The following is a 27038-nucleotide window of genomic DNA, read 5'->3' on the forward strand; positions in this document are numbered from 1 at the left end:
AGAAAACAAAGATAAGATGAAGTTTATAAAGATGTATATATTGGAAGACTAGGTTGAAGAAGACAAAGACAAGATGAAGTTTATGAAGATATAGATGTTTGAAGACTAGATTGAAGAAGATAACGATAAGATAAAGTCCATGAAGATATAGATGTTTGAAGACAGAATAAGATAAAATTAATAGATAAATTAAAGTTAATTTAAAGGTTAAATTATTTTACCTTGGTTTTTGACATAAACCAAAGTTCTAAGGATCCAAGTCAAGTACAAGAATAATTCTTACTTGAAAAAATAAAAGAAATATTTGAGATTCTTGAGATATAAGAATCTAGGTGTTCAATATTTTTCCTTGAATAAATAGAAAAATACAATGTATTTGATATCATAACCTTGAAAATAACTTCTAATATTTATTGGTTCTATTAGAGATAGGAACAATTCTTGATGGTGATATAAATATTTTGTTCAAAAAAAGTTACAAAGACTTCAACAATGATTAAATATTAGGATGATTTTTTTTGTCTCTAAATTCGATATTATTAGTGGTTGAGAAGACCTATCAATTATCTTCAAAAGGAATAAAGATCAAAATATATTACAAATATAATTTATTATATCTTCAACTTTATCAATATGTAATCACCACTCTTCATGGAATTTGTCCTTTGAAAGGTGGATAATATCACAATCATACATATTTACTTTAATAATTATTTATATAATATAAATAAGTAGTAGTAGGTAAAAAATAAATTAATTTGATAATATCTTATGGCTAAGCTTTTTAGAAGCTTTATAAATGCAGGTTTGACTTTACACATGTTTGTAGTGGATTGATAGATTAAAAACTTAGCTAAAAAATTAGTTTTGTATGACACATGTTGATTGCTTGTAATACAAGCTAACCATGTGGTACATATGTAAGAAACTTATTTTGCAAGTAATACATGTGTTTCATAAGTTAAATATATATTCGAGATTTTATAGAATATTTTTATATAAATTTTAATTAAATAGTATATATGGATATAAGAATGAAGCCTTTTTCACTCTTATCAATGCCTTTTTAGTTTTTAATATGCTTTCAAGACTTTCTAGTATTCTTGTCTTTAGCAATAGCCATTCCAATTTTAATATTATATTAGTTTTTAATGATTATCTATTCTTTTCAAATAACACAAAACTATATAAAATTTTTATTTGTTAAAAATTTATATCTTTGGCAAATAGAGAACAAATTCTCATCTTTATATATATGATGTGGAATTCCAAAAACTTGCTTAGAATGTGGATTGGAATTACAAAGCTTTAATAAATCAATTTTGATATGAATTGAAAGATAATTTTAAAGACTTATTACTTCACAATATTGACAGCAAACTTATTAAAATAATTATTGCTTAATCTATTATTTGTGACAATTGTCTCTTTGAAAGACGCCAATAATAAAGGTTTGATTGGAGAAGTACAAGTTAAGTCATAACGACATCTTCTAAGTTATTTGAAGCTTATTTATCAAAGATAAAACTTATACAAACTGACATGATATATCTTAAACCTCTCACAAAGGAAGAAAAAGACTCAAAGTTGTCAAAAAGGTTTGTGCTTGTATTATAGATAATCTAAACACATTGCTCAATGTTTTCCAAAGGATTAATATAGTTATAAAATAAAAAATATGCTTATTAAAGATAATAAAGTATTCAAAAATATTTCTCTCTAATTATATTAAGGATTGTGCGGCTAAAATCTTATATAACACCCAATAAAGGTCTTATTCTTTTCTTAAATCTTTTACCTTGCTTTACAATAGTAGTTGATTTAAGATCAAAAAATCACAAAATCTTTGCCTTATTAGATTTAAGAGCCTCTATTTGTTTTGTAAATAAAGACTTTGTTAAAAAAATCAAAAAATATTGTTAGTTAAAAAAATTAAATTTATGCATATAGAGATCATAGATGGTTGGTCATTATTTTCATAAAATAAATCCATAAAATTATTTTTTAAAATATAGAATTTAAAGATTATAATAGCTTGATAATATTTAATAATATTACATCTTTAGATTATCATGGCTAAAAAAGTATAATCCTCAAATAGTCTAAATTTCTTATAATCTTATTTTTTTGTACAATTTAATCTTAAATTTTATTAATAAAGTAAAAATTCATAAATTCAATATAATCAAATTCTTATTAATAGATAGAAGAGCTATTATGCATGCTACAAAAGAAGAGTCATCTTTTGCTATATACACTATATCTATTTTTCATGGTAAAAAAACTTTAAGTAGCATTCAAAGTTAATATTAAGATTATCAAGATATTTTGAAAAAAAAAATATAAATATTCTTATAGAATATTGTCTTTATAATCATCCAATTGATCTTCGAGAAAGAGCTCAATCACCATTTAGATCAATCTATAGCTTATTATAGGACAAGTTGGCTGCACTCAAAGATTACATTGATGAAAATTTAGTTAAGAACTTCATTCGATATTCTAAATCTCTTATAGAAGCTCCAATCTTATTTAAGAAGAAGAAAGAAAAATCATTATAGATATGTGTGGATTATCAAAGATCCAACAAAATGACCATTAAAAATAGATTTCTTTTATCTTTGATTTCAAGATTTTTTGATCAACTCAATCAAACAAAGTTGTACATAAAAACAAATTTACAAAAAGCATATTACTTGATATGCATTAAATAAAGAGATAAAAAAAAGACTGTGTTTTGTATTAGATATGGATATTTTGAAAATAATATCATATCTTTTAGACTTACAAATACACCAACTATTTTTTAACATCTAATAAATGATATTTTTAAAGAATTTTTCGATGATTTTATTATTTTTTACTTCAAAAATATCTTAATCTATTCTAAGAATATAAAAAAATATAAACTTCATATTCATTGTGTATTACAAAAATTTAGAGATATAGGATTAAATGCGAAGATAAAAAAGTATGTATTTTGTATTATTGAAGTTGACTTTTTAGGATACATCATTTTAAATAATAGCTTTATAATGGATCTTAAGAAAGTTTAAACTATCATGGATTGATAGAGTTCAAGAATAATAAAAAATATATGATTTTTTTTGAAATTTTCTAATTATTAGATGATCTTCATTAAGAATTTTACTCAAGTCACAACTCCACTTACATATTTGAATTGTAAAGACAAACTTGAGTAGGATAAAGAAATTGAAGCATTCTTTGAAACTTTGAAGATAATTATTATTTTTGCACCAATCTTATATTGCATCAACTTCTCTAAGCTATTTTTTATAAAATAGATGTATTAGACTTTGTTTTAGATAGAATATTGTTACAAAAGAGACAAATAACAAATTCTATTTATTGGCTTTTCATTCTAAAAACTTTTTACCAACAAAAATCAACTACAAAATCCACATTAAAGAACTTTTAGTAATTATGGATTTATTTTTAAAATGGCATCATTATCTAAAAGATTCTTATAATCTAGCCATTATATATGTAGATGATAAGAATTTCATATATTTCATGTCAACACATGCTTTGAATTGTTTGCTAAGACCATTGGATCATGTCTTTATTAAGATTTGATTTCAAGATCTTTTATCAATCAAGAAAATAACAAGGTTTGTCAAATGCCCTTTCTAGACATTCTTATCTTATACCAAAAGAAGGAGATGCAACTTTTGATTAATAAAGAGCAATCTTCTTGAAACCAAAGAAATTTTTATATTTAAGCAATGAAATGAATATTGATTATTGATTCAACAATTTTCAGGTAAGTACAATTGAGTATGTTTTCTAATCCTCTTATTTATGATATCAAGAACAATTCTTCTAAATCTCATTATACTTCTAAATTTAAAAATAATATATATATATATATATATATATATATATAATAAATTTTATGAATTTTGTAGCAAATCTATATGTGAACTTTTTTATATTTGTGGACGTAATTATATTAGATGTTGTCAAATTTAGCTTAATTGAATGATAAGATCAAAAGTAATTAAAAATCAAGTAAGTTAAGGTCTTAGAAGTTAGATTTTAATGGTCAGTAAGAGTTTTTACAATTTTCAGAATTTTTCTTATTAGATTAAAATGATTTTTTGTACACTAAAAATTAACTTAGTTTTCAACATTTTTATATATTTTAAGAATAAGTACATAGTTCAAAAAAGAGCTATTGATTTTGAAGATCAAAAATAAAGTTGAAATGAGAAGACATCCAATACCTTAGTAAATTACAAGCATTTCTTTTTGATTTATATGTTCAATTTTTTTTACAAATAGATGCCTAATGCATTTATAGGTTGATTTTGATATTAAAAAAATGATGAACAAATAATTGAATGCTTCTTTTATATGTAAAATATTTCATTTTCATTTTTTTTTTTTTTTTTTTTTTTTTTTTGTGTGCTGTATTAAAGTTTTGAGGCAATTAGTCTACGAGCAATTTTAGGCAATTTTTATGGCACTGATAATGGCTGATATCATGCTTGATTTTAAGTTTTCAATCTTAAAATCCCAGAACTTATGAAAGAAATTTTGGAATCTTACATGTACTAGCTTGTTGCATATTTCTTAAACTTACTTTCTACCTAAAAAGTTTCAAAAATTCCAAAAAAATATTGCATTTATGGAATCTTGTCCAAATTGTAAAATGCCCAAATCTAATTTCTTTATCTTTTAGGTGCTAAAATAGGAATAATATTTTAATTATTACATGAATTTTAATTAAGTATAATATAAAGATTGGATGAAAATTATTAAATATTAAAAATCATACATGATTATATTAATCAATCTATATCTTATTAAATACAAATAATCTATAAACCAATTAAATGCTAAAAAATTATATATATATATCTCTTGTAGTCTCTATCTCATCTATAAACATGAACATTGTTGCATATACCTAAAATTTCTTCTGATTGGTGCAATTTTACATCTTTTGCAAGAGATGGGTGCATCTTACAACCTGGGTCAGTCTATAACATGTTTAGGTACTTGCTTGAGGACACATGAAAAAAATCTCAACCAAAAAAACCTTAATTTTTCTATTTCTTATGACCTGCCTGCATTAAGAAAGTAAATCAAACACACCAATAGTAGTGTGTATAGAAACACAAAAGCTGATCCAGATTGCCAAACTGTAAAGTCGAACAAGAGCTGCCGTCACTGCCCTCATTTGCTTCTAAGTCAAGGAAATCACGAACACGGGGGTCGTAATCTACTCTTTCAATCTATGGAGCTGGAGAAGGTAAAGCAACCAAGACATGCGCGAAATCTTCTGACTGGCTGCTCCTGGAGACAGTGGAAGCTGCAGACACGGCTGTGGACTTCGAGAACAGAAAAAACTGGAAAAAACCATCGAGGCAGCCTTGGCCGTCTCTCCCACAAACCCAATCAGAACTTACAAGACTGAATTCAGCAAGCTTTGCAACTATTTGAAGATCAGCCTAACAGCAGTAGCCCAACATCGAGCTCCCGAAACTGAACCCTCCGAAGACTCGAGATGGATGAATAGAACGCTTATTACATCCATACGGGGAAGGAGATAAAAAATCCTAGAAACCACGTCAGCTATGCCACGTGGGTTTTCTGGTTTTTCTGGTGGGATGATAGTTCGTCGACGACAGAAAACCTCGTCGTCTTGTGGAAGTCTCGTCGATGAGCGTGAGAAGCCCTAGAAGACTATTCGAGCGCTGGCTCGTCGAAGAATTGCGAAGCTGAGCACGCGATTCTCGATGGTTTTGATTACGATCTGAAATTTTTGACGACGATTTTGAAGGTCTTCTAGCAGTCGGGCTGCTCACCATGGCGCCGTCGGTGCTTATGGTCTGTGTTTCGTAGAACTCATGGAATTTTCCCTTGGGAGGTTTATCGTCTTCAGAAGTTTTGGAAGTTTTGAGAATTGTTGAAGTTATCAGACGGAGTGGCGACCAAGTTGGATTGAAAGAGTAGTTTCATTGTTTTTGGTTGGAGAGTTTTTCGTGCAGAATTTCCTTAAGGGTGTTGTTTGTTTGAAATCAGGTGGCGGAGAAGCCCAGTATTGCTCTGTCGATCGCTAATTTTCTTTCACATGGCCGGGTATTGCTGCTTGAGCCTAATTTCTATGATTGATTAGGTGCGTGGTTTATTATTAGTTTCTACACCTTCAGCTTGTCTTCCGTGGCATTGAACTTTTCTGGAGAGTTCGAGGCAATGCCTTGATAAGAAAGCTTGAAGGTGCCTCATACGCAGTGGGATTTTATGGTCTGGTCGATACTACTTTCATTAGATGTTTATCCAAGTCAGATCATCATCCTCTCTCCGAGCAACACTGATTTTGTGATAGAAACCATTAGTGTGGTTTCTGTTATGTTTCGGATGATGCTTTTAGTCTTCAACAGTTGGATAGTGTCCCGGGCACAACCGGAATATTTTCTGGCTGGCTGGTTGGTTGATGTGTCACAATGTAGAGTTTGAAAATTAAAAATTTACTAGAGCTAGATCTTTATTTAGATGCATTTCAGTGTTATCCTGTTCCGATGCTGCTCAAAATGCGTTATGTTTTCAGTTCTCATGGCATTACATTGTACAGCAAGCAGGGGTTTACATGTGTTTATTTTTGCGTGCTCAATTAGTTCTGACTTTCATCAAGGCACAGACACTTACAAGCTGTTGTGGAACAGATGTCAAGTAGGCGATCTTACTTGGAGGTTCATGAGTTTGATGGGAGTTTCAGAGGAACATCTGTCCGCTTTAAGGTTACGTCAGTGATTGGTCACGTTCTCAGGTGCTTACCTGCTTCTTCTTTTTGACAATGGATAGTGGCTATTCGTCTTTCTACGTGCTGCCTACCTTATTTGTTAACCAGGATTCTTTTTCCAAGTTGGCAGGTAGATTAGTCGTGTGAGTCGTTTAGATGCTGATATCTGTGTAGTTCAGGCTTATGAGTTATGAATTGTAAGTCGTACACGTGAGTATTTACAATCAATTACTTCTGTTCTTGTAACAGCATAGATTTTCCTCCAAAGTACCAGAGTTGGGATACCACTGACCCTTTTGAGCTGTTTGAGGCACCAACAATAAAAAATGAGTCCAATCCTAAGGTACGATTCTCTTTTTGTCAATAAAGTTGTTAAATCCCGAAATTGGAACACGAGATCTATCGATATGCAAATCTGTATTCTAAATCCGATTTTTGTTATTGTTCATTAAGCAAACGTAGTACCTACCTTTTTCAAGCAGTCTTTAAAGTCGTCATACACACCATGTTTCTGGTGCGTGCTGTTCAAGATGTCTGCTTGAAATTTTCAGTTCTAAGTTGTATTTTTTTGAAACTGTAGGCTCATGTGTGCAAACATCTGCAACAAGAGGCACGTGGTTGTGATTACCTCGTGCTATGGCTTGATTGTGACCGGGAAGGAGAAAATATTTGCTTCGAAGGTAGTGTGTACATTGATGTCGGAACTCTTTAATTAGGGTGCAGATGATTTGAGTCGTGGACTTTAGTGTGCAGCACAAAGGCAATCTAAGTTAATTTTAATTCAGTGGATATCTTTTGACGATGAGGTGCTTGAGAGGTGGTGGCTGTTGCAGCTCATTTGCTAACAATTTTGTCGGTTTATATTGTTGCATGTTTTGCACACATTTCACGGCATGCGGTGGCGTATGTTTGAAATGTTGGTGAAGCTTGCTTACTTCATTTCCATTCAAATGCATGCTTACCTTAGTGCCCTATTTTTGGTTTCAGTGATGGAGAGTGCTGTTCCAGTGTTGAGAAAGTTACCTGGACAGCAAGTTTTCCGAGCCAAATTTTCAGCTATCAGTGAGAAGGACGTTCGAGTTGCAATGAACACCCTTGGCGAACCCAATAAAGATGAGTCTTTATCAGTGGACGCGCGTCAGGAAATAGACCTGAAAGTTGGTGTAGCATTTACACGCTTTCAGACTCGCTACTTTCAAGGGAAATACGGCAACCTTGACTCTAGTGTTATCTCGTACGTTTCCTGGGTAAATCCCACTTCTTTTACGTTCTTTGTTCAATGCGCCAGTGCTGAGGGAATTATATAAGCAAAAGGTAGACGTGCTGTGTAAAAGTTTCAACTAAAATGATCCGGGCAATGACGCTTGACTTTCAATAACAACACAGCTTTATGTAACAAAATGAGTAATAAAGTTGCAATCCTAAATGTGGATAAAGTCGGTTGAGTGAACTCACGTATTTGGGTACTGAATCAGGTATGGTCCTTGTCAAACCCCGACACTCGGATTCTGTGTGGAACGCCACCTCCGCATCACAACCTTCGTTCCCCAGCCTTTTTGGGTTGTGAGACCTCACCTAAGCAAAGGAGGACATCAATTGATGCTGGAATGGGATCGTAACCGCCTTTTTGATCGTGAGGTTTGTAATGTCTGTTTGTCTCTGTCGATGTTTACAAGATGAGAGTGAGTTCGGTGGTTGTCTTTGATTCAGTTTTTCATCAGCTGATTATGCTCAATAATGCGTGAGCTAATGCCATCTTATGTACCTTATCCTTAGATACTGATCATTTGCCTATTTCGTATCTTATCTCTTTCAGCTTAAATGGTGAATCCAGTTGATCATTCCATTTTGCTCGCTCAGTGCATGGTGATGTAGGAAGAAAATTACGCATTGAGCTGCTTCGTCATGTTCAGAATGTTCCTATAATGTGATATATAGCATACGTATGCTGCAGGTTGCAATGCTCTTTCAGAAACTGGTGTTGGATGCTAAATCAGTGCGCGTGGCCGACGTCGTAAAGAAAGAGGATCGAAAGACCCGTCCACATGGCCTTAATACTGTAGACATGCTCAAGGTAACTTTTTCAGCACTCCCCAACCGCACATATGAATGAGATGAACGGTAGGCCCCTTGTATGTTTTTCTTAGATGTCGATTGTCTGACCTCTGGATATTCGGTGTAGGTGGCATCGAGTGCACTTAATATGGGACCACATCATACCATGCAAATTGCTGAGCGCCTTTATACACAAGGTTATTTGAGGTATTTACTGCTGCTCTTCTACAAATCTGTTAAGTATTGTTTTACAACTTGGATGTGGCAAAGCTATAATTTGTAGTACTTATGTCTTGGTAGTTGAACGTTGCTTCTCTGCTTTGTGTTTTTACCCTTTTAAGAAAGCCCTCTTATTTGCTATGAGGGTAGGTACTTCTATCACCTGAGTCCTGAATACATGTGCTATGCATGGCAAAAACATTTTCTGGTGCAGTTATCCTCGAACAGAGAGCACAGCATATCCAGCCAGCTATGATATCCGTGAGGCTCTTTCTATACATAGAAATCATCCGATTTGGGGAGACTATGCTTCCTCGTTGATGTCCTTGGGCCCTCATCCTCCTAAGTCTGGAGTTGATGTAGGTGACCATCCTCCCATCACCCCCACTAGATCAGCGACAGAGTCAGAGTTAGGAGGAGGGGACTCGTGGAGATTGTATGAGTATGTTACGCGGCATTTTCTCGGTAGTGTGAGCCCTGATTGCAAATACACAAGGTGAGATAATCTCTTTTTGTTTTTTTGGTTGCATTTGGAATGTTTTTGGTGTAGTTTGTTGTCAAGTATACTCTGCTTCATCTTCGTCTGTATCTTGTACGTTGCCAGAACGAAGATCACTTTTACTGCTGGAGGTGAGAAGTTCTTTGCAAGCGGGCGAACAGTAACCTCGGCGGGGTTCACTGCTGTGATGCCATGGCTTGCTGTTTCAGATGAAAGTTTGCCGCTTATTTCTGCTGGAGAATTAATTCCAATGACGGATGTGGAACTTTACCAGGTGTGTTTTTCAATGCTACTTGAGCAACCAACTGCCACAATCAATTTGATATGGATTTGAGGGGTGTTTTCTGTTGTGCGATGTGCTTTCTGATTTCTTGACTTCTACGAAACTATCCTGGTTCACAGAAAAATAAGTAGTTCTCTCATCAAATATTCTTAGGATTGAAGAGAGGTAGTTTTCGCTGAACGACGAGCATTGTATGCACCATAAATGTTCTTCTGCCCTGCATGTCTTAAATACCTGGTCCTCATGCAGCATTGGTTTGTTGAAAGCATTGGTCTATTTGGATGTGCAGGGGCGAACTTCAGCTCCAGATTATTTAACTGAAAGTGAACTCATAACTCTAATGGAAAAGCATGGCATAGGCACTGATGCGTCCATTTCAGTGCACATCAATAACATCTGTGAGCGTAATTATGCACAGGTGAAATGATGCCCACTTGTCTTTCAAATCGAGTGCAGTATCTATGCATATTCTGTAACCATTGTGTAAAGGATTTATTCATCCTGGGTTTTCTGTTTGTTCAACGCAACATAATTTCTTTTTTTGGGTATTTATGCACATGCATTTCCACATGAAACAAAACTTATCTTGATTCAAGAATGTCACTGATTCAAGGATGCCTCTTATTTACGAATAATTTTGATGGTAAAATGTGTTCGTGTGTTTGCAGGTACAATCAGGTAGACGATTGGTGCCAACACCATTGGGTATCACGCTTGTACGCGGATACCAAGTAATTGATGTGGATCTTTGCCTCCCTGATATTCGTGCTTTCATTGAGAAACAAATAACACTCATCGCTAAGGGGCAGGCAGAGTACTCTCGGGTGGTACGGCATGTCTTGCAAGAGTTTGCTGCTAAGTTTGCCTACTTCGTTGCTCAGGTAACCTCGTGCAGAGAGTATTATGGCAATTTCAGAGCATTCTCTTCTATGCAAAATCTATTGGCTGCATTCTCCTTAATCTTTTGGCTTCAGGCCTGAAATTAATATTTAGACAAGTCATAGCAAACTAAAAATAACGCCTGCATTTCGAAGTGACGTTCTCGTGTGTTGATCATGCTTGCAGATAGAGATAATGGACACACTTTTTGAGGCCCAGTTTTCTCCTTTGGCCGACTCTGGAAAGCCGTTGAGCAAATGCGGAAAGTGTTTGCGTTACATGAAGTACATTGCTATGCGACCATCACGGCTTTATTGTCCCTCATGTGAAGAAGTGCATGCCCTCCCCCAGAATGGCCACATCAAGGTATGTTTTCAACGTGTTTGACGAGTTCAACTGAGCTCGACGTAGGCTGCTGAAAATGTGTGGGCATGCAGAAATTACCCACACCACAAATTGGGCAATTTAGTCCATTGTTACTTTAGTTGTTCTATGCTTATAAAATTTGTTCTCAATGCTAAAATGCAAACGACAGTGTACTGAAGTGGCGATGTTCATCGTGGTGCTATTTTTTATTATTTTCATGTGATTCATGGTATCGCTAGACTCAAGGGACCCATATTTAATCTGCAGCTGTACAAGGAGATCACTTGCCCTCTTGACAACTTCGAGCTGGTGCTCTTCTCCCTCGCGGGTCCTGATGGAAAATCATATCCCCTTTGTCCTTATTGTTACAATAATCCTCCCTTCGAGGGAGCAGAAAAACTTTTTGGTGGAGTAGGATTCTCTAAGGAACCAGGGAAACATGTTGGGAAGGGTGGAATGCCTTGCACATTATGTCCTCATCCCACTTGTCGAAATTCAATGATTCAACAAGGAGTATGTGCATGTCCTGAATGCGACGGCACCCTAGTTCTTGATCCTGTGAGTGCCCCCAAATGGAGGCTTGACTGCAACAAATGCAGCAATCTTGTCTATCTTCCGCACAATGCACATAAAATTGCAGTTTGTCAAGAACGGTGCGAAGAGTGTGGTTCTGCGCTATTGGAGGTGTGATCATTTCCTCGTTACGTCCTTGAACTGCATTTCTGTTTATTGGGGTTTATTCTGAGACCTTGCTATTCAAAATAAGGAGGTTGTCAACTTATGTGTAGTGTAATGCAAGTGTAAGCGTCCTTGGGGGCATAGTGTGAATTATGTTGGCATTGGCAAGTATGATGAATTTACAAACATTTTCCAGCTGAGTATGGCCTTACATTCCAAACCTTCATTGTTTTGGTTAGAACTTTAGTTCACCATGAACTTGTGAATTTAAGACACTGATTTCTGCTTTTCTGAATGCAGGTCAATTTCAATAAAAATTCAACCCCCCTGTCAAATGGAGCCACTCTACACAAAGCATGCCTTCTTTGTGACGAACTGCTATATTCACTTGTAGAGGTAAAGCATGGTAGATCATTTTTCAGTAGGTCTGGGAGAGGGAGAGGGAGGGGTAGGGGTAGAGGGCGGGGTCGCCGTGGTCGCGGTCGTAGTAGGGGGAGAGGGGAAGACCCTCGGATGAGCTTCAGAGATTTCTAAATAATTGCTGAAGATGTGCATCATCGTGTTAAACTAGAGTTTTACAAAGTGCGCACCTGCGAGGAATAAGAGTCTGACGCAGGAAGTGTAAGAGGTTGGAAGAAGATGTTTGTTTGTACTTGAGGCACGAAAGAGTGGAGTCTCTTCACTCGACCGAAAAATTGACAGTTCTACTGCATGATCTTGAAAGTTGATACTGTTTCAGTCAATCGAACACATCGTTTAATCCAGCACTGGGTTAAACCCTTATTCCAGAGTGCTGGGTTTAGCGGTATGCTCTAAACGGTGGACATCTGACTGCATCGTGGGTTTACTATGGACAATGTGAACTGAAGTATGCCAAATTGCTATTGCTTTCTTTGTGATGTAAAGTAAGGTAAACAGTTTGTGATATTTTTATAGTTGGTTGTCTTCAAATGGGTGTGTTGCTGGGATGCTGAAGAGTCCGATTACCCTCTATGGTTGGAATGCATAATAGGACTGGAGGACGTCATAGAACATGTTACAATTCCTTGCTTGCATTTTTGAACCACCCACTCTGCATCCCATTGAACAAGCTTTCTCAAAAGAATTAGATACGGCCACTGTGAGAATGGTTTTGACGCAGGGATTAGGTTTCATCCTTTAATGCAGCACAAGAAGGTTGAGGCCCCAAACAAAATCAGCTGGTGACAGTCTCTACTTTAGTTGCAAGTTCATGTGAGCAAGATGAAAATGCAAGCATCAGACTTGGTTACCTCAGTGTGCCAGAATTGTTTTGTGAGTTTGTTTGTTTTTGTTGGTTTTCTTTCGATTATGTAAACCACTGTTGATCTTTTAAAGCATATGGGGATTTTTCTTGCCCTATTTTTCTTTTTCGAGTATCTTTATGTGGGAATATAATTGGACCATAACAAAGGGATTCATGACCACTTTCAACAGACATAGATTTATGTGTTAATGCTCACCAGCTTATCAACATCAACTATGTTCAATGTCAATGTTACCCAAATGTTTGTTCACAATCTGAATTGTATTTATTTTATGATTTCTATTTCTAAAGTTTAACTACTTGGAGTTAAGAATTATATTTTGACTTCAACATGATTCAAATGACTTTTTGATGCAATTAGCAACCCAATTAGAAAAAAACCTTATTATTACTTTAAATGTGGTTTCAAGGATTATGGACGTTAACATACAAAAAGAAAACTAAAGAAGTTCAAGTCTTGAATACACTAAAATGTTTTTAAATGTTAATGCATCAAACTAAAGACAAATGAAAGTGAAAGACTAAAGAGGAGAAAGTTAGAGAACTTTAATATAAAAGAGGAAGCTCACAAAAACAAGATAATAAAAATATATATATATATATATATAGACTAGGCAATCCTCTAAAGCACCTCCAGTTTATTTTTTAACAGTAGCCTTTGGATTTGCAACAATTTAAAGTCAAGTAAAGTCATAAGAAAAAAAAAAAAAAAAAAAAAAAAAAAAATCAATAATGTTGCATATATTTTTGCTTGCCAATCATGGCTGTTCTTTTAAATTCGTCTATCTAGGGAGATGATTTGGGTATCCATAGCAACTCTTTGACATGCAGTGATTTAACGGCCCATACCTGCTTGTAGTGATATTCTCCATTTCTCCATTATACATAATGAATTAAATGCAAGATACAGTGATCTCTCATTTCGTAGCATTAGATGTGACTCAATAAACATATATTGTTAAACTTTGAACATAAACAGAATGGATTAATTTTTTTACAGAAACAATTACATTTAGACGGGATCAATTTTATGTCTCACTGGAGGCAAAATTCTTCCATAAACTGAACAGTGGAAAAAGAAAAGGCAAAAGGGCAAAATCTGACCTCTGCCGCTTTCTGTCCTACAAGTTGTACTGAAAGAAATCTCTGTTTAAGAAAACCAAAATCTTAGCATTTTCCCCATCTCGTTAAAAGAATCATTTAACAATCGTACCAGATTCATTGGTAACACTAAAATGTCCTCTTCAATTATGCTAAATCTCGAAATGAGGATTATAAATTGTATTATTCAACCATAATATTCAAAACAAAGGTCAGGCTCAAGTATTTGTTTTTTGTTTTTTGTTTTTTTTTCTCATTGGAAATCCGATTAAAAAATTGTATTCCACATATCATGGCACTTGGATGTTTTGTGGCAAAATCAGGAGAATAGATTGAGGGGTTGATAGACCCTAAATGCAGGGAAGGTCATTTTTTAAAGGTCGCAATACACGGAATGCACTATTCCTATCCTTTGCCAGCTTGAGATGACAGCCCGCTCTGCTGGATAAGTGATGAACGATGTCAACATACCTTTCTCACAAAAAATTCAAGCGACTCACAAGCCTCTGTGGCAAACTGTATAAGGAAGATCTTAGTGTTTTGCTACTTATGAGTGAGGAACGGTACTCCGCATGAAGTTGTAAAATAGCCCCTTGGGTGTATCTTCATATGCAGTGTGAACAGCCTCAGGGTGTATCCCTCTATTCGAAAGGCTGGGTTTGATTGAAAAGGGAGTAGACGCAAAATGGGCTGAAAAGTGATGTTCACAAAAGGACGCTTGTTTTAGCTTCCTCTTGAAGTCTGGTGATATAATCCTGGCATTGATGAAGGTCGGTCACCACAAGCACTCCATTCTCCTTCGCTGCACGCGCCTCCTTTGAGTCAAAGCGGTTCAGGAGCAGCGCATGCATGCCCAGGGCAGCAGCAGGAACGAAATCCTTTCTGAGACTGTCCCCAATGTGCAGCGCTTGCTCTGGAAGGATGTTGTCCCCAGCTCTCGACAATGCAATCTTAAAAATTTCGGGATTAGGCTTCTCAACGCCTTCAATACCAGAAAAAACACCAAAGTCCCACTCTTCTCCCTGTTGCAACCCACCATCGATTTTTACTTGTCAGGAACATCTTGAATTACGAGTTTGAAATGGTCAGCTGAACCACATCCTGGAGTAGAGAGGCACTTCTGCTGTTTTACAAGTAATTATGTGAAACGTACTTAATAAGCCAAGGACTAGCTGACGGAAGTCCAAGGCCCAAAGGTTGAAATCTTAGTGTAGATAATATTAAAAAGGCCGAGTCCATTAACTTGTGAGGGCAGGGGAAAATGAGGAATTCGCTGGCTGAAAACAAAAAATGCGAAATTAAGGCTAGAAGTCCCAACAGTGAATACGTTTTGTAGCATTGAACCACATCCATTAGTACTCAACTCCGTGAATATGCCGATACTTCAGCTGTTCAGCACACGTAAAGGAGAAACAACAGCAGATTAAGGAATCTGACCTGGCGAAGTCCTAATTGTGGTAGGATGTCATCGCGATATCTGTAAGATGCATTACTCAGAACTCCGACCACGATACCCTGCGCTCGTACCCATCTCAAAAAGGGTTTTGCGTCTTCAAATACTTCGTATGGCGCTGCAGACCCAAAGATTCCATAGATGCGCTTAAACACAGCATCAAATTCTTTGTCGGTGTAATCATAACCAGCCTATTTAATACAACAACGGTTTAGAGGTCAAAATTTATGCTTAAGAATCACAAAAAGCCTAAAGATCTTGCAGCGAATTTCAAAAAAGTCTGAGACATTCCATACAATTTTAGTTCATAATTGTTCTTCGAAGGCAAACCTGCAATCATGAGGCCGAAACTATGAACACGAACATGCACAATAATTGGGATTCATCGTGGCACATATAAACTACACAGCACTCTAGAGGGTCGCGACTAAGATGAGATCGTACCTCACAGAAGGCCTTTCTAACACATGTCCGCCACCACTCCTGGTTTGAAATATTGTGTAGCTTCCCAAAGCACGGGTACAACGTGTCCATTTCCTTGTACGCGACCTTGAAGCCCTGATGCATTCGCTCATAATCTGGGCATGGCAACCCGGACCGCTTGGCAGCCATGCAGTAGTAATCCCCCAATACCCCCTTATACCCCATTAACGTCCCTGTAACATCAACTGTTACGCATTTCAGGGGTTGAGCTCGAGACCTTACTCCATGCTTCAGCAGGGCATGAGAGCCTGAGGTGAAAGCACGGACAAACATGATCCTCACCATGGCTGTTCAACCGCTTGAAAAAAGAGACTGGGGTTGTAAGCAATTTGAGTTTAACAATAATTGTCGTTGAGAGCTGCAAAGGTGCTTAAAAAATAAGCACATCACTGAAGAAATCTGCATAATCCACTGTTGCTCAGTCAGTGAATTATCTTTCATGACTGACGAGGGCATAAAGGTGTTGGTATCAAGTTGCAGCAACAAAAGATGCAGACAATAAAAACTAAGACATAGGATTAAAGTAGACGCTCCAGTACTCGATAATTCAGTTCACGCAAGTCAAATATCAAGGGCTTCATTTTAAAAGTCTTATCAAATTTGTCAAGGGTAAGGTGTAAACTTCCTTGAACAGCAAATCATAGAAACATAAACATATCCCGTTCTCATACCTCTCAGTATTATTGGCACCAAATACGTTCTCGTCCTTACATCATCATCAACATTAAAAGCCAATATCCAAAAAAACGTACGAATGATCACTCTGCTTACAAGGAGATTCCTAGGAGTCACTGAGGGATGGCTGCGATGCTGCCACCAATAAACATATCGAGATTCTATAAACCCCTACTTCAAGAAACCCCTAATTTCCACAATATATCATAGCAAGAATACCCGATCCACAAGCAGACACAAACCCAGCAATAGATCGAAACCCGTGATGAAAAATTCCTGAAGCCACAAAACAATGAATATTCCAACGAAATCTAACCAAACCAATCGAAAGACGATTGAAAGACGTTGCATAGTCACCCACAACCTAACCGATCGTCCCTTCAAGGTCACCACACCCCCTTCACGCACACAACAAAAGATTCTTCCCCAACATGCACTAAACCACAGCAAATTATGCTTTTTGAGATTCCATCCCGGGATAACTCACTCTCTATGTTGCTGTTCGCGAAACAAAAAATTGGGCAATACTCGAAGACATGCACTCTCCTGCAACTCACCGCGATCCCAGCAAAACAATCAAGCGGTAACCACAGTAGCAATCGTGCACACCGACTGATCATGCAAGTGGGCAATGCGAGAGCTACCGGCAAACCAACCACTGCGTCTGGGCTTTTGAATATCCCCGAGAGCTGATCGGCTTTGGCTCGTAGACGTAATAAAAAATGTGGGTCAGGAAGATGACGTCGAGGAGGAGAAAGAGAAGGATCTCGCCTTATCCAAGCATCACATCGAAGCTGCACAAGGCATCGATCGCCATGAGCTGCAGTGCCCTTTGTAACCCGCACATAGTCATACCCGGCGCAACAGGGGTCCCTCGTGCCGGGTCCTCGCTGACTCACAGTTGTTGGGTCCCTCTGCCTCCCGCGCCGTATCGCGGGCGCGGACATTTGTGCAAGTGGGTCAGGACAATTCCTCAATTTCCTGACTCAGACCTTGACGATTTGATTGTGTTACGTCTTTTACCAGCTGATGGGATGCTTGGGACAGATGAGCGCGATGGTCAGGTTAGGGTGAGGGTCTCGCACCAGACATTGTGATTGTGCGCTTTGCTGGTGACAATACAAATATCTAGTTGATATTTCATGATTTGGGGCTCGCTTCGTTTCTAAGAGTAACTCCAAAAGTTTCGGATGTGGGAATAGGACGTTGTGCTTTCAGTGATGCGTTCGAAGCTTGGTAGACGAGTTTCGATAACTGAAGGCACCATCGTTGTGACTGTGCAAGTTCCCCGTGACTCGTCCAGGTTGGTCGTTGTTTCTCTTCATCTGTGCATCAGTAGCCTTCCTTGCGACTGGGGAAACTTTTTGGTGTCAGAGTTGCTTGCGGAACATATCGGTCTCGTTGCTCTGGTCAGTAAGCAGGGTGTGCAATTTCTGCTACGGTACAGGAATTGTGAGCAGTGTTTGTGTCTGGGTATTATATTTAGACAATTCAGAAGCTGGGGGGCACAGTGACCAAGCATAGAAATATACCGTAATTTTGCTATCCATAATCCGAACAGGCTTCACGTCTCCGCGAGAAATGTTGACCGTAAAGCCAGTTGATACTCCCGTTTATAATTCAACTAATTTGGTTCAATATCTGCAAGTGATTTCTGGCATTCTAGGAAATCAAATTCCCAAGTGCTCCTCGCTCCACGCCGCAGCTCCTTTTTAATCTCGAACAACTTCAACGAAACCAACTCCAGCAATTGTCATTCCTAAAACCTTCTCAGTCCTTCATCGACCCTCATGCATAAAACGCCGACATCCTGACCAGCCTTGCAGAAGGTAGCAATACCGATGACAACCCCAGCAAAATATAAATTTCCACATGGGAACTCCATCTTCATTACGACTAAGCGCTATTTTGATACTACTTCCACGGTCGCGAGACAAAACAAATCTCAAGGAGAAGTGATTCTCGAAAGATGCTCAGGAACTTCAAAGAAATTGCAGTTCGCGTGTTGTGCCGACTAGCGTCGCAAGCGAAATTTTCACGGCATCTTATCAACGTGGGCAAATCACAAACCCGAAGGTCCAGCAAGAGCTAAACCCAAAACCACGCCACGGAGTAAGATGAGAAAACTCTTTAATCTTTTTATCCATTAACAGCACATCAACCGTCGACGATATTAATCCTATTTACATAGTTGTTGTCAAGTGAGATTAGATACCATTTTCACATCCATCCTCAGTATTTATTATCTTGTGGCTCCTGAAGGTAAGAGCGTTTAATTCACCTTACACTTCTTGCCCGCTGTCAGAATGAATGATCGTTTTGACCCAAGGTAAAAGAAACCAGAGACATGCTATGCTACGCTATGTTTACAGAAACTCTTTTTCACTTGGGAAGGAAACTTACAGATTTTCAAACCACACAACTTGGCAAGACTTGGGCAAAGATTGGAAGGCTTGGTGTATTGAGCAGATGCTATATTCACGATATTCCATCTAAATATGGACTGAGAATTTAATTTCATAAACCATCGCTATTTTTTTACATTCTAACCTGATTGTAAGTGACAATTGTAGCATCAAACTGTGCTACTTTTGTCGTAACACTTCAAGATCTGCCAAATGCCGCATGGTTGGCCGACCGTGGGGACAGTTCCAAGGGGCATCCAGGTCTGCCAAATGGCATAGAATCTGTCACATTCATAGACACCAAAAAGCAAGGGGAGCACGTTATAGGATGCCAAATACGTAAAACATCATAATGAGTCTAACTGGAACTTGAAAATCACACGAACAACCGTGAGAAGAAATCACAGACGTTACCCACCTTCTCCATCTCTTTTTTGCACAGAGCGTCGCCTATCATTATGGAAGATCTACAAGCCCGAGAGGCTAACATTCCTCGAACCCGAGATGGACGTATAGCAGATAAAAGTCCTCCCTTCTGTGATCCATTTTGTGATCCAGTGCCATTAGTAGTACTCGGTTTAGCAACTGGCGCCGTTCCGTTTGCCAAGATTCCTACTAGTTCCTGCACATCTGCATCATGCAAGTAGACATTGAGCTACACTTTGCAACATCCAACTTGACAGCACTAGGCAAAATCTGCAACCGACGTACATCTTTACAGGCTGAAGAAAAGTTCGAAAAAAAACCCGGAAACTGGACTAATAAGCTCACTCCAGGTAGAAGCAAGCAGGCACCATGAATTGTAAAATACATTCTGGGTTTACTCAGGCGAATAAGTCAGGTGCCAATCAACAGCATGCTTCTGCTGGAAAAGTACAATCGTACCTCCAATTCCGAATGTGATATTCTGGCTGAATGGCACAGCACTAAGTGAAAGCCGACTTCCTAAAGGGGCATCCTCGTTCTCCACAAAATCAAACCCATTTTGTCTGCCAAAAAATAAATCTGGTTACGACCATTAAAGTTCACAAAATCAAATGAATTCAAAGGTAAGACATTTCCAGGTCTTAGCTAACAGAGATCTCTGATACTCCTATGTAGTGCTGAAAGTGGGGAGAGACAGAAGAGCTGCTCTCCCAAATAATGGATGCTTTTACATGCTCTGACAGCACATCAATTTCCACTTCGTATGAGTTTCTGCATCTCATTCCGGAACTACAAACGTTGATCATTTAACAGATCCGCAAACAAACCTGAATGTTTCAATGTGAGTAGTAACAATGACCTCCTCTGCAGCTGACAGCTCCAAAGACAAAGGCCTGCAATTATAATAGCAAGAAATAATAAGTTGCATGAAAGTACATTTTATTCCCGTTCAAGGAAACTACTTCCACACTCCAGCATCAATTCCATGCTTTGCAGGAAATTGCAAAGGTACCCATTAGACTCCTAATATCTAAGAGACGTCAATAAATTTCTATCCATCAAAATGCCAAATCGATTTCCGATTTCTACTTCTTTTCTTTTCTTTTCTTTTCTTTTCTTTTTTTCTTCTCTTTTTTAAAATTTTGAGCCAACTACACCCAAATAGTCATCCATCTGGCTAGCCAACACTTCATGTTAATAGAAAATATTAGGTCAATAGGTTGAATCATCAGTACGAACCGCAGAAGGGGTTGCTTGTTCAGAATTGTGGACTTTGTTAGACGCTCAAAATTGTACTTTTCGTCAGATGCATGCTGTTGCAATCGCGATACAACCAAACCTTGTTAATTCTAAATCCAACATAATCTAATTATTTCGGAAAGATCTCACTGAATCAGAAGTGAATAGACAAATGAAGGCTTTCGTCTAGATAGTACACAACAATGACATGTGCAGCAAGGATTCAAGTACCTGGTCAACAATGAAGAGATCCTGATCCAACTTTGCGAGAACGAATCCTAGATTGAACTGTCCAACCACCTATATTTATGAAGCAAGCTTAGAAATTTTAAATGGAATTAACTTCCTCTCACCAAGGCCTAGAACGTATTAGGGTCAAATCAGAATGCCAATAGCACCAAAGTTCTCTGAACATCATTAAAAAAGTTACATAAATCAAGCAGATTGGTCACTTCTTAATGAAAAAGAACCCACATACAAGAGACCTGAACTTAAACCTATCAAGCGTCCATTTGCCACCATACAAGAACTATAGAAGATAACCTTCATATTCTTGAAGTCAGCTTTATTGAAACTACGTTCTAGTTCTTTGGTGGCAGCAACCAGAGCTGCTTCCTTCCCAGCCCCACCATCAGTCACACGAGCAGCCTCCAAGGTTGCGGCAGTGAAGCCCCTGGGCGCAAGGGTAAACATGCAACATTTTCTTAGTACTCCGTACAAAATGAGCAATAGAATTATACGGTGCAGTCATCTGAACCAGAAACCATCTCCATTGATGTGAGTTATCTAAATCATAGAATTTACTAACCTCATTCTTTTGATAGACTTTCCCTGCGGAGCCATAGTATCCGCAAAATGCAACAATCCACGCTCACTCTTCCTACGAAGCTTATGAATATCAAATAAAACTTCACTCGTGTCCACTGGTGGGCCGGAAGGCTGATTTGCAACTGCAAGAAGATCACAATAAACCCAGTAAACACCACCATCGAGCAGATATATACAGGAGGGATTAAGTAACCGATATTCGAAATGTCCTACAGGCTCCAGCGAAGAATTGAACCTTGAAGCAGATTACGACTTCGATAGAAGTGCAGGACACTAACCTTGTGCGCTAGCCGCGACAGCTTTATCAACTATGCTTCTATTCAACGGTGAAAGCTCAACACCTTCATCTTCCAGTCCAGTGATGTGATTATCATCTTTGTCTAAATCGACATCATCTCCACCAACTTTACTAGAACTTGCTTCCTTTTCACTCAGACCAATTACAAGTTTAAGCTTTGGAGCAGCTGGCGTTAGAGCATGCTCAGTGTGACCTGCACAACAGGGGTCTTTTTCTTGAATTTTCTTTGTAGAAGTGATATCTTCAACTTCCATTGCAGAAGTTCCGTCTAGGCTCGGTTCAAAAGTTACCATCTTGTCCTCTTCCTCCATTTCAAAATCCTCCCCCATACGTGCAGGCGCATCCCTACGACACAGAGAGACGTTAGTTTAAAATACAGTTTTTAAAATGAAGAAAGTACCACAATTTTTATTTAAGGAAGGGGGGAGGGCCTTTTTAAAGACTTGTTCATGACAGTATTAGAATAACCATGATTCGGAGGTGAAGCGATACATGAGTTGGTTTGAAGAGTATTGCAGACGTGGAAAATAATAACATTGCAGGACGAAGAAAGAGTACCTTTTTTTAGAAGAAGTCTTTTTGCTTGTCGAAACAAAACCTGTTAGACGAGACTGCGATGTCTTGAGAGCGATCCTATTCAACTTTAAATTATTCACAAGAGCGTCGGAAGGCGTAATAACATTCCCCTTCTCACTTGCTACAGTTCTGGCCCCCTTCAATTTGAAATTCGCCAAATCAATAAAATCGTTCTTGGATCCATCTTTCCGTCCAGAAACTGGAGAAGCTGTGGGAGTTCCCAAACTGGTACGAACTGCTCCTCCACCAAGCCCACCTCTACGCATGGGAACGACTTCACTTTCTTCTGCAGTAGCAGTTTTCTCTTCCAAATTCTCAAAATCATCCTCCTCAGGATCTAACTGACCAATTGGACTGAGAGGCTGGGTCTCAAAATCAACAATGCTTACTCCATGCTGGGAAGAAGTAGCTTTATCAGCAAAGTTGTTGACAGTGTAAGTGTACTTATCAGGGGTATATACACACTCCAAGGCCTCCTTCAGGGCAGTTAACAAGGCACTCTCAGTGTGTAGAAATACCTTCCGCTTGTCAGGAGTTACGTTCACATCGTAAGCTGTGGGTGTCAGGATGAAATTCAAAAATGCCATCGGTTTCTGAAGAGAGTTAAAGGACCCATACAGCTCGTTTAACAACTTGTTGATTTTGGGAAGGTCAACAGGACGGCCGTTGACATAAATAAACTGTCTGTCACCTGAAGCCCTGTGTGTCATCCATTCACCAGGCCCCACAGATTGCTAAGAATCTCCTTCCGACATCAAGTAAATGGATAACCGCAAATTAACGATTACTTATCAGAACTTCATTGTCTGAGAAACGGATTGCACCTGCCACAACCACTACCAGGCCTGGAGATGAATCCCTCCACGAGGCAGCCATCGGAGACCTCCATATTTAATGGCTCCAAACATGCAGCTGTCTTGCTACCGAACACAGAAATTATGTTGTCTTTGACTGAGCCACTACCTTGTGTTCGAACAATCGTCGTCCGCCCACTTTTCCCGACCTGATTGGTACAAAATATTCGAACGCCCTTGGCTATCAATGCGTATGCCTGTGTACAAGGTATCACAACGCGAAGTTAAGGAACGGAATCTTCCTAAACCCTGAAACCAAAAAGAAATGATGCTGGTCTGCAAAGTCAGATCAACCTCTACAACAATTATACACCAGAACAAAGAAATCCCAGTAGAAGCTAATAATAAGTTCCAAATCTAGTTTCCGATAGAGATTTAGCACTTGATTCTATTGACAGATGCTAGTGATACAGCAATACATAGAATTATCAATGCAATTACCATCAAGTCCAGAATAATGAAAAAACAGTGACCTGTAATACGGACAGCAAACGGCCGTACTCGCGCCGTATGTTGCGCTTGAACTCCTTGAACCTGACAGGCAAGGGCGAAAAGAGGTTGGCGACTGCTACAGTGGTACCAACCGCTCGTGCTACACTCTCCTGAGAGGAGAGCACACCAGAATGGTCATACGTCAGACGGGCACCGATAGCTTCCTCTTTAGCACGTGTAGTGACACTTACATCTGAGAGTGCACAGAGCGAACTCAAAGCCTCTCCTCGGAATCCAAATGACGTAAGGGTTTGCAAGTCTGAAAAATCAGAAATTTTGGACGTGTGGTACTTCAAAGTGAGACCCTGCAGATGGGAATTTATGTTGAGTATACAGGAGAAAGCCAAAATGACAAAAATCAGAATCCACGATCAATCTGCTGCCAGCAAACAGATTCAACTTCCTCATCTCGTGAATCTCAGGGAAAATTCTGCAATGGCTACCAGCACTCAAGCCATACCTGATAATTCTCTGGTGAGACCCCTGATCCATTGTCAGCAACTTCTATAAGCACACTCCCATACTCCTTTAGGCGAATCTCGATACTCGTAGCTCCAGCATCGAGACTATTCTCCACGAGCTCCTTCACCGCCGTTGCCAAATCAAGCACCACCTGCGGCATTGAACACTCTATCCACCTCAGCCTCCAGACAAACATGTGGAAGGTCAGTCATCCGCAGTCACATCGAAATTCAATCACAACCTTGCCCTGCATCCTATTCTCAGCACCCTGAAACCACAGACACTAGAGATCACAACTTCGCTTTGATTCCAGAGGCGATGAGAACGAAACCAACGTTGAAGAACTGCAATGTTTTCTCATCACGAATCGCGACCCACCTGGCCTGAACAGATGCGGTGCACTGCCGCCCTATCAATGGGCTGAATTTTAGCACCTCCATTGCTGCCCATCACCATAGTGACCCTCCTCGCATCAACAGCCCAATTCTACAAGATTCTCCCAAACCCAAATTCGACTCCTCTGCAAAATTCTCCCCTTCAAGAATCACTGCACAAATCCTGAAATCAAAAAAGACGCACCACACTCGATTAAACTCGAGGACCGACCACCGCTCGCACACAACCCATCACCATTCGCGACACAAAACGCGGTGCCCATTGAAGCTCAACTCATGAACAGCACATGCCCAGCGGGGCACATGTGTGGCCATGAGAACCAACGCTCGAAGCAGAACCATGAGGAGGCAATGTGAGGGAGAGGGAACCGAGCACCTAGCCATAACTGTAGAGGCAGGGGGCCATGAGAGCAGAGCTGAGCAAAGTAGGGGAGGAGGAGGATCGGAGCTATGGCGATGGAGTTAGGGGTTCATCACTGGCGCGGTGCCAGTCCCTGCGTCTGAACACACACACTACTCTCTCTCTCTCTCTCTCTCTCTCTCTCTCTCTGTGTTTGCTGATGTGGCAACTCCGCCAATGCTTGCTGCGGAAACATGTCTTTTATTCTATTACAAGAAAAGTTGTCATCCTAAAACATTTCTTGTAATACTCCAGCAATGGCTTCTTACATCTTAGATACAATAATTGATTTAAGATTAGATTTAAGTACTAAATCTAGATTTTAACATGGTTCAAAGGTAGAATTATACTCAAGAATTTATAAATTAGACTGTTGGATCTATTAGTCTTTTATTTTGGCATATTATTTTTTAAGTTGTCAAAATTGATTTTTCAACAATGGATTAGACTAGATGGAGCTATTTTAAGCCAATATATAAAAAAATAAAAATGAAAAATTATTATATTATTTCAAATCTTTTCTATCTATTGATTTTTTATTATATTTTTAGAAATTTAAATTCTAATATTTATTTTCTTTTAAAAATGAACAAATTGCATCATGCTAAATGTAGCTTCTAAATCACTTTTTCTTATGGCTAAATTATAACTTAGTTGGAATTTCAAGCCAACTAACAACTTTTAATATTTTAGGTTACAAGACGTTTTTTTACAGACAAAAAAATACAGCTTATAGCTTAGTAAAAATAAGACTCAGATTTACGTGTTTTATTGTTTTTTTTTTTTTTTTTAAAACATATCCACTATTTCTAGGTACTTATGGTGTTGATCTGAGGTATTCATTCTATAAACCTTTCAAAGTCACCTAAATAGAAAGTTTATTAATTATTAAAAAATTTTAATCTTTTAATTCTAAATTGCCTTGGAATTAAGACCAGAGTTTCAATCTCAGATGGTTCATAGACTTGTTGTGGTTTATTTGTTTCTTTGCCCAATCAAAGAATATATCTTTCTTATTTAATAATAAGTATTGAAATACCTTTATTTATGTCTAACTTTTATGTGTTATATTTGCTTAAGGCATTATTATTTTAAGAATCTAACAAAAAACTTAAATTCTAATTCTTGTATGATTTTTCGTCAACTAAAATATTGTAACTAATTTCTCATCATTTTTATTATCTATATTTTTGTCTTTGTACTTTCCATTATTTTTTCTTCCAACAATGCTACTATTATTTCTATAAAGAAAAGATTAGTATGGCCACAAATACATCCTACTTTAATTACTAAATTCAAATCTTATACTTTCCACAACCATCAAATTTGTAATTCTTTTGGCACCAAATATGTTTAAAATTTGTATTTTTATGGAATACTTTTAAAATATGCTTATAATTTTGTCACGGCCATAATCATGTAAGCTAATAATTACATATAGAAATAGGTAGAAGTAAGTAAAAGTAGATAAAAGTAAGTTAATTCTATAATATTTAATATAGAAGCTTCCTAGAAACTTCCTAGACGCTGCTTTGACTTCATAGGTGTCTTTAATTGACTTTTTGGATTAGAAATGTGGTCAACAAGTTGGCCATGTGCCACACATGTTGTTAGCTTGAAGATCAAGCTAACTATGTGGCCCACACGTAGAAAAACTTGCCTTGTAAGTCAAGGCATGTGTCCTACAAAGTCAACACATATTGGAGGTCCTAGAGAACGTCGCCACGTAGCCCCTAGTTAGATAGTATACATAGAGACAAGAGTGAAGGCTTCTTCACTCTTGTCAACTCCTTTCTTGTTTCTAGTCTAGGTTCAAGAGTCTTTAGTTTCTTGTCTTGTGGCAATAGCCATTCTAGTTTCCTTTTAATATACCTACTTGTTTATATTTTGACTTATTATATCGAGATAGCCTTTTGGT

The 27038-nt window shown here is 37.9% G+C and overlaps 3 protein-coding genes across 13 annotated transcripts; 1 reads left to right on the top strand and 2 right to left on the bottom strand.

The window, feature by feature from the left end:
- Window positions 1-5710: 5710 nt before the first annotated feature.
- LOC112285300 (DNA topoisomerase 3-beta) lies at window positions 5711-12572 on the top strand. Of its 2 annotated transcripts, XM_024525984.3 has the most exons (16): window positions 5711-5856; window positions 6052-6108; window positions 6693-6796; window positions 7019-7112; window positions 7350-7449; window positions 7757-8003; window positions 8245-8407; window positions 8724-8843; window positions 8952-9031; window positions 9258-9539; window positions 9648-9816; window positions 10115-10243; window positions 10494-10706; window positions 10891-11070; window positions 11338-11754; window positions 12049-12572. In XM_024525984.3, the coding sequence occupies exons 1-16, from the start codon at window positions 5836-5838 to the stop codon at window positions 12280-12282; spliced, it is 2610 nt and encodes an 869-aa protein (XP_024381752.1). In that variant the 5' UTR covers window positions 5711-5835; the 3' UTR covers window positions 12283-12572. The 2 variants fall into 2 exon arrangements, with proteins under 2 accessions (XP_024381752.1, XP_024381753.1); XM_024525985.3 differs by lacking the exon at window positions 5711-5856 and having other exon boundaries at window positions 6052-6145.
- A 1894-nt stretch (window positions 12573-14466) lies between these two features.
- On the bottom strand, window positions 14467-17557 carry LOC112285710 (uncharacterized). Of its 10 annotated transcripts, none has more exons than XM_090252731.1 (5): window positions 17390-17538; window positions 16353-16469; window positions 16032-16255; window positions 15572-15778; window positions 14467-15156 (listed from the first exon to the last, which is right to left on the bottom strand). In XM_090252731.1, the coding sequence occupies exons 3-5, from the start codon at window positions 16233-16235 to the stop codon at window positions 14839-14841; spliced, it is 729 nt and encodes a 242-aa protein (XP_090108857.1). In that variant the 5' UTR covers window positions 16236-16255; window positions 16353-16469; window positions 17390-17538; the 3' UTR covers window positions 14467-14838. The 10 variants fall into 10 exon arrangements, with proteins under 10 accessions (XP_090108857.1, XP_073391854.1, XP_073391855.1 ...); XM_073535753.1 differs by having other exon boundaries at window positions 16032-16243; window positions 17390-17530; XM_073535754.1 differs by lacking the exon at window positions 17390-17538 and adding an exon at window positions 17233-17373 and having other exon boundaries at window positions 16032-16243.
- A 1621-nt stretch (window positions 17558-19178) lies between these two features.
- LOC112285709 (DNA mismatch repair protein PMS1) lies at window positions 19179-25212 on the bottom strand. Its single transcript, XM_024526727.3, has 15 exons — window positions 25097-25212; window positions 24704-24883; window positions 24324-24476; window positions 23845-24168; window positions 23342-23568; window positions 22500-23216; window positions 21922-22286; window positions 21624-21765; window positions 21359-21488; window positions 21047-21115; window positions 20816-20889; window positions 20404-20469; window positions 20036-20139; window positions 19569-19780; window positions 19179-19432 (listed from the first exon to the last, which is right to left on the bottom strand). The coding sequence occupies exons 2-15, from the start codon at window positions 24779-24781 to the stop codon at window positions 19331-19333; spliced, it is 2763 nt and encodes a 920-aa protein (XP_024382495.1). The 5' UTR covers window positions 24782-24883; window positions 25097-25212; the 3' UTR covers window positions 19179-19330.
- Window positions 25213-27038: the final 1826 nt, after the last annotated feature.

This window comes from Physcomitrium patens, chromosome 8 (assembly GCF_059467195.1).
Source record: "Physcomitrium patens ecotype Gransden chromosome 8, ASM5946719v1, whole genome shotgun sequence".
NCBI lineage: Eukaryota > Viridiplantae > Streptophyta > Bryopsida > Funariales > Funariaceae > Physcomitrium > Physcomitrium patens.

Excerpts from the sequence above, each read along its gene's own strand:
- LOC112285300 (XM_024525984.3), top strand. The coding sequence starts at position 5,836 with ATGGCGCCGTCGGTGCTTATG. Across the intron at positions 8,004-8,244 it reads CTTGACTCTAGTGTTATCTC|GTATGGTCCTTGTCAAACCC; the intron begins GTACGTTTCCTG and ends GTACTGAATCAG. Across the intron at positions 9,540-9,647 it reads CCTGATTGCAAATACACAAG|AACGAAGATCACTTTTACTG; the intron begins GTGAGATAATCT and ends GTACGTTGCCAG.
- LOC112285710 (XM_024526733.3), bottom strand. The coding sequence starts at position 16,355 with ATGGTGAGGATCATGTTTGTCCGTGCTTTCACCTCAGGCTCTCATGCC. Across the intron at positions 15,779-16,031 it reads TTAGAAAGGCCTTCTGTGAG|GCTGGTTATGATTACACCGA; the intron begins GTACGATCTCAT and ends TGTATTAAATAG. Across the intron at positions 15,157-15,571 it reads CACAATTAGGACTTCGCCAG|GGAGAAGAGTGGGACTTTGG; the intron begins GTCAGATTCCTT and ends GGGTTGCAACAG.
- LOC112285709 (XM_024526727.3), bottom strand. The coding sequence starts at position 24,781 with ATGGTGATGGGCAGCAATGGAGGTGCTAAAATTCAGCCCATTGATAGG. Across the intron at positions 21,489-21,623 it reads AAGTCTATCAAAAGAATGAG|GGGCTTCACTGCCGCAACCT; the intron begins GTTAGTAAATTC and ends CCTTGCGCCCAG. Across the intron at positions 20,890-21,046 it reads ATCTCTTCATTGTTGACCAG|CATGCATCTGACGAAAAGTA; the intron begins GTACTTGAATCC and ends CGATTGCAACAG.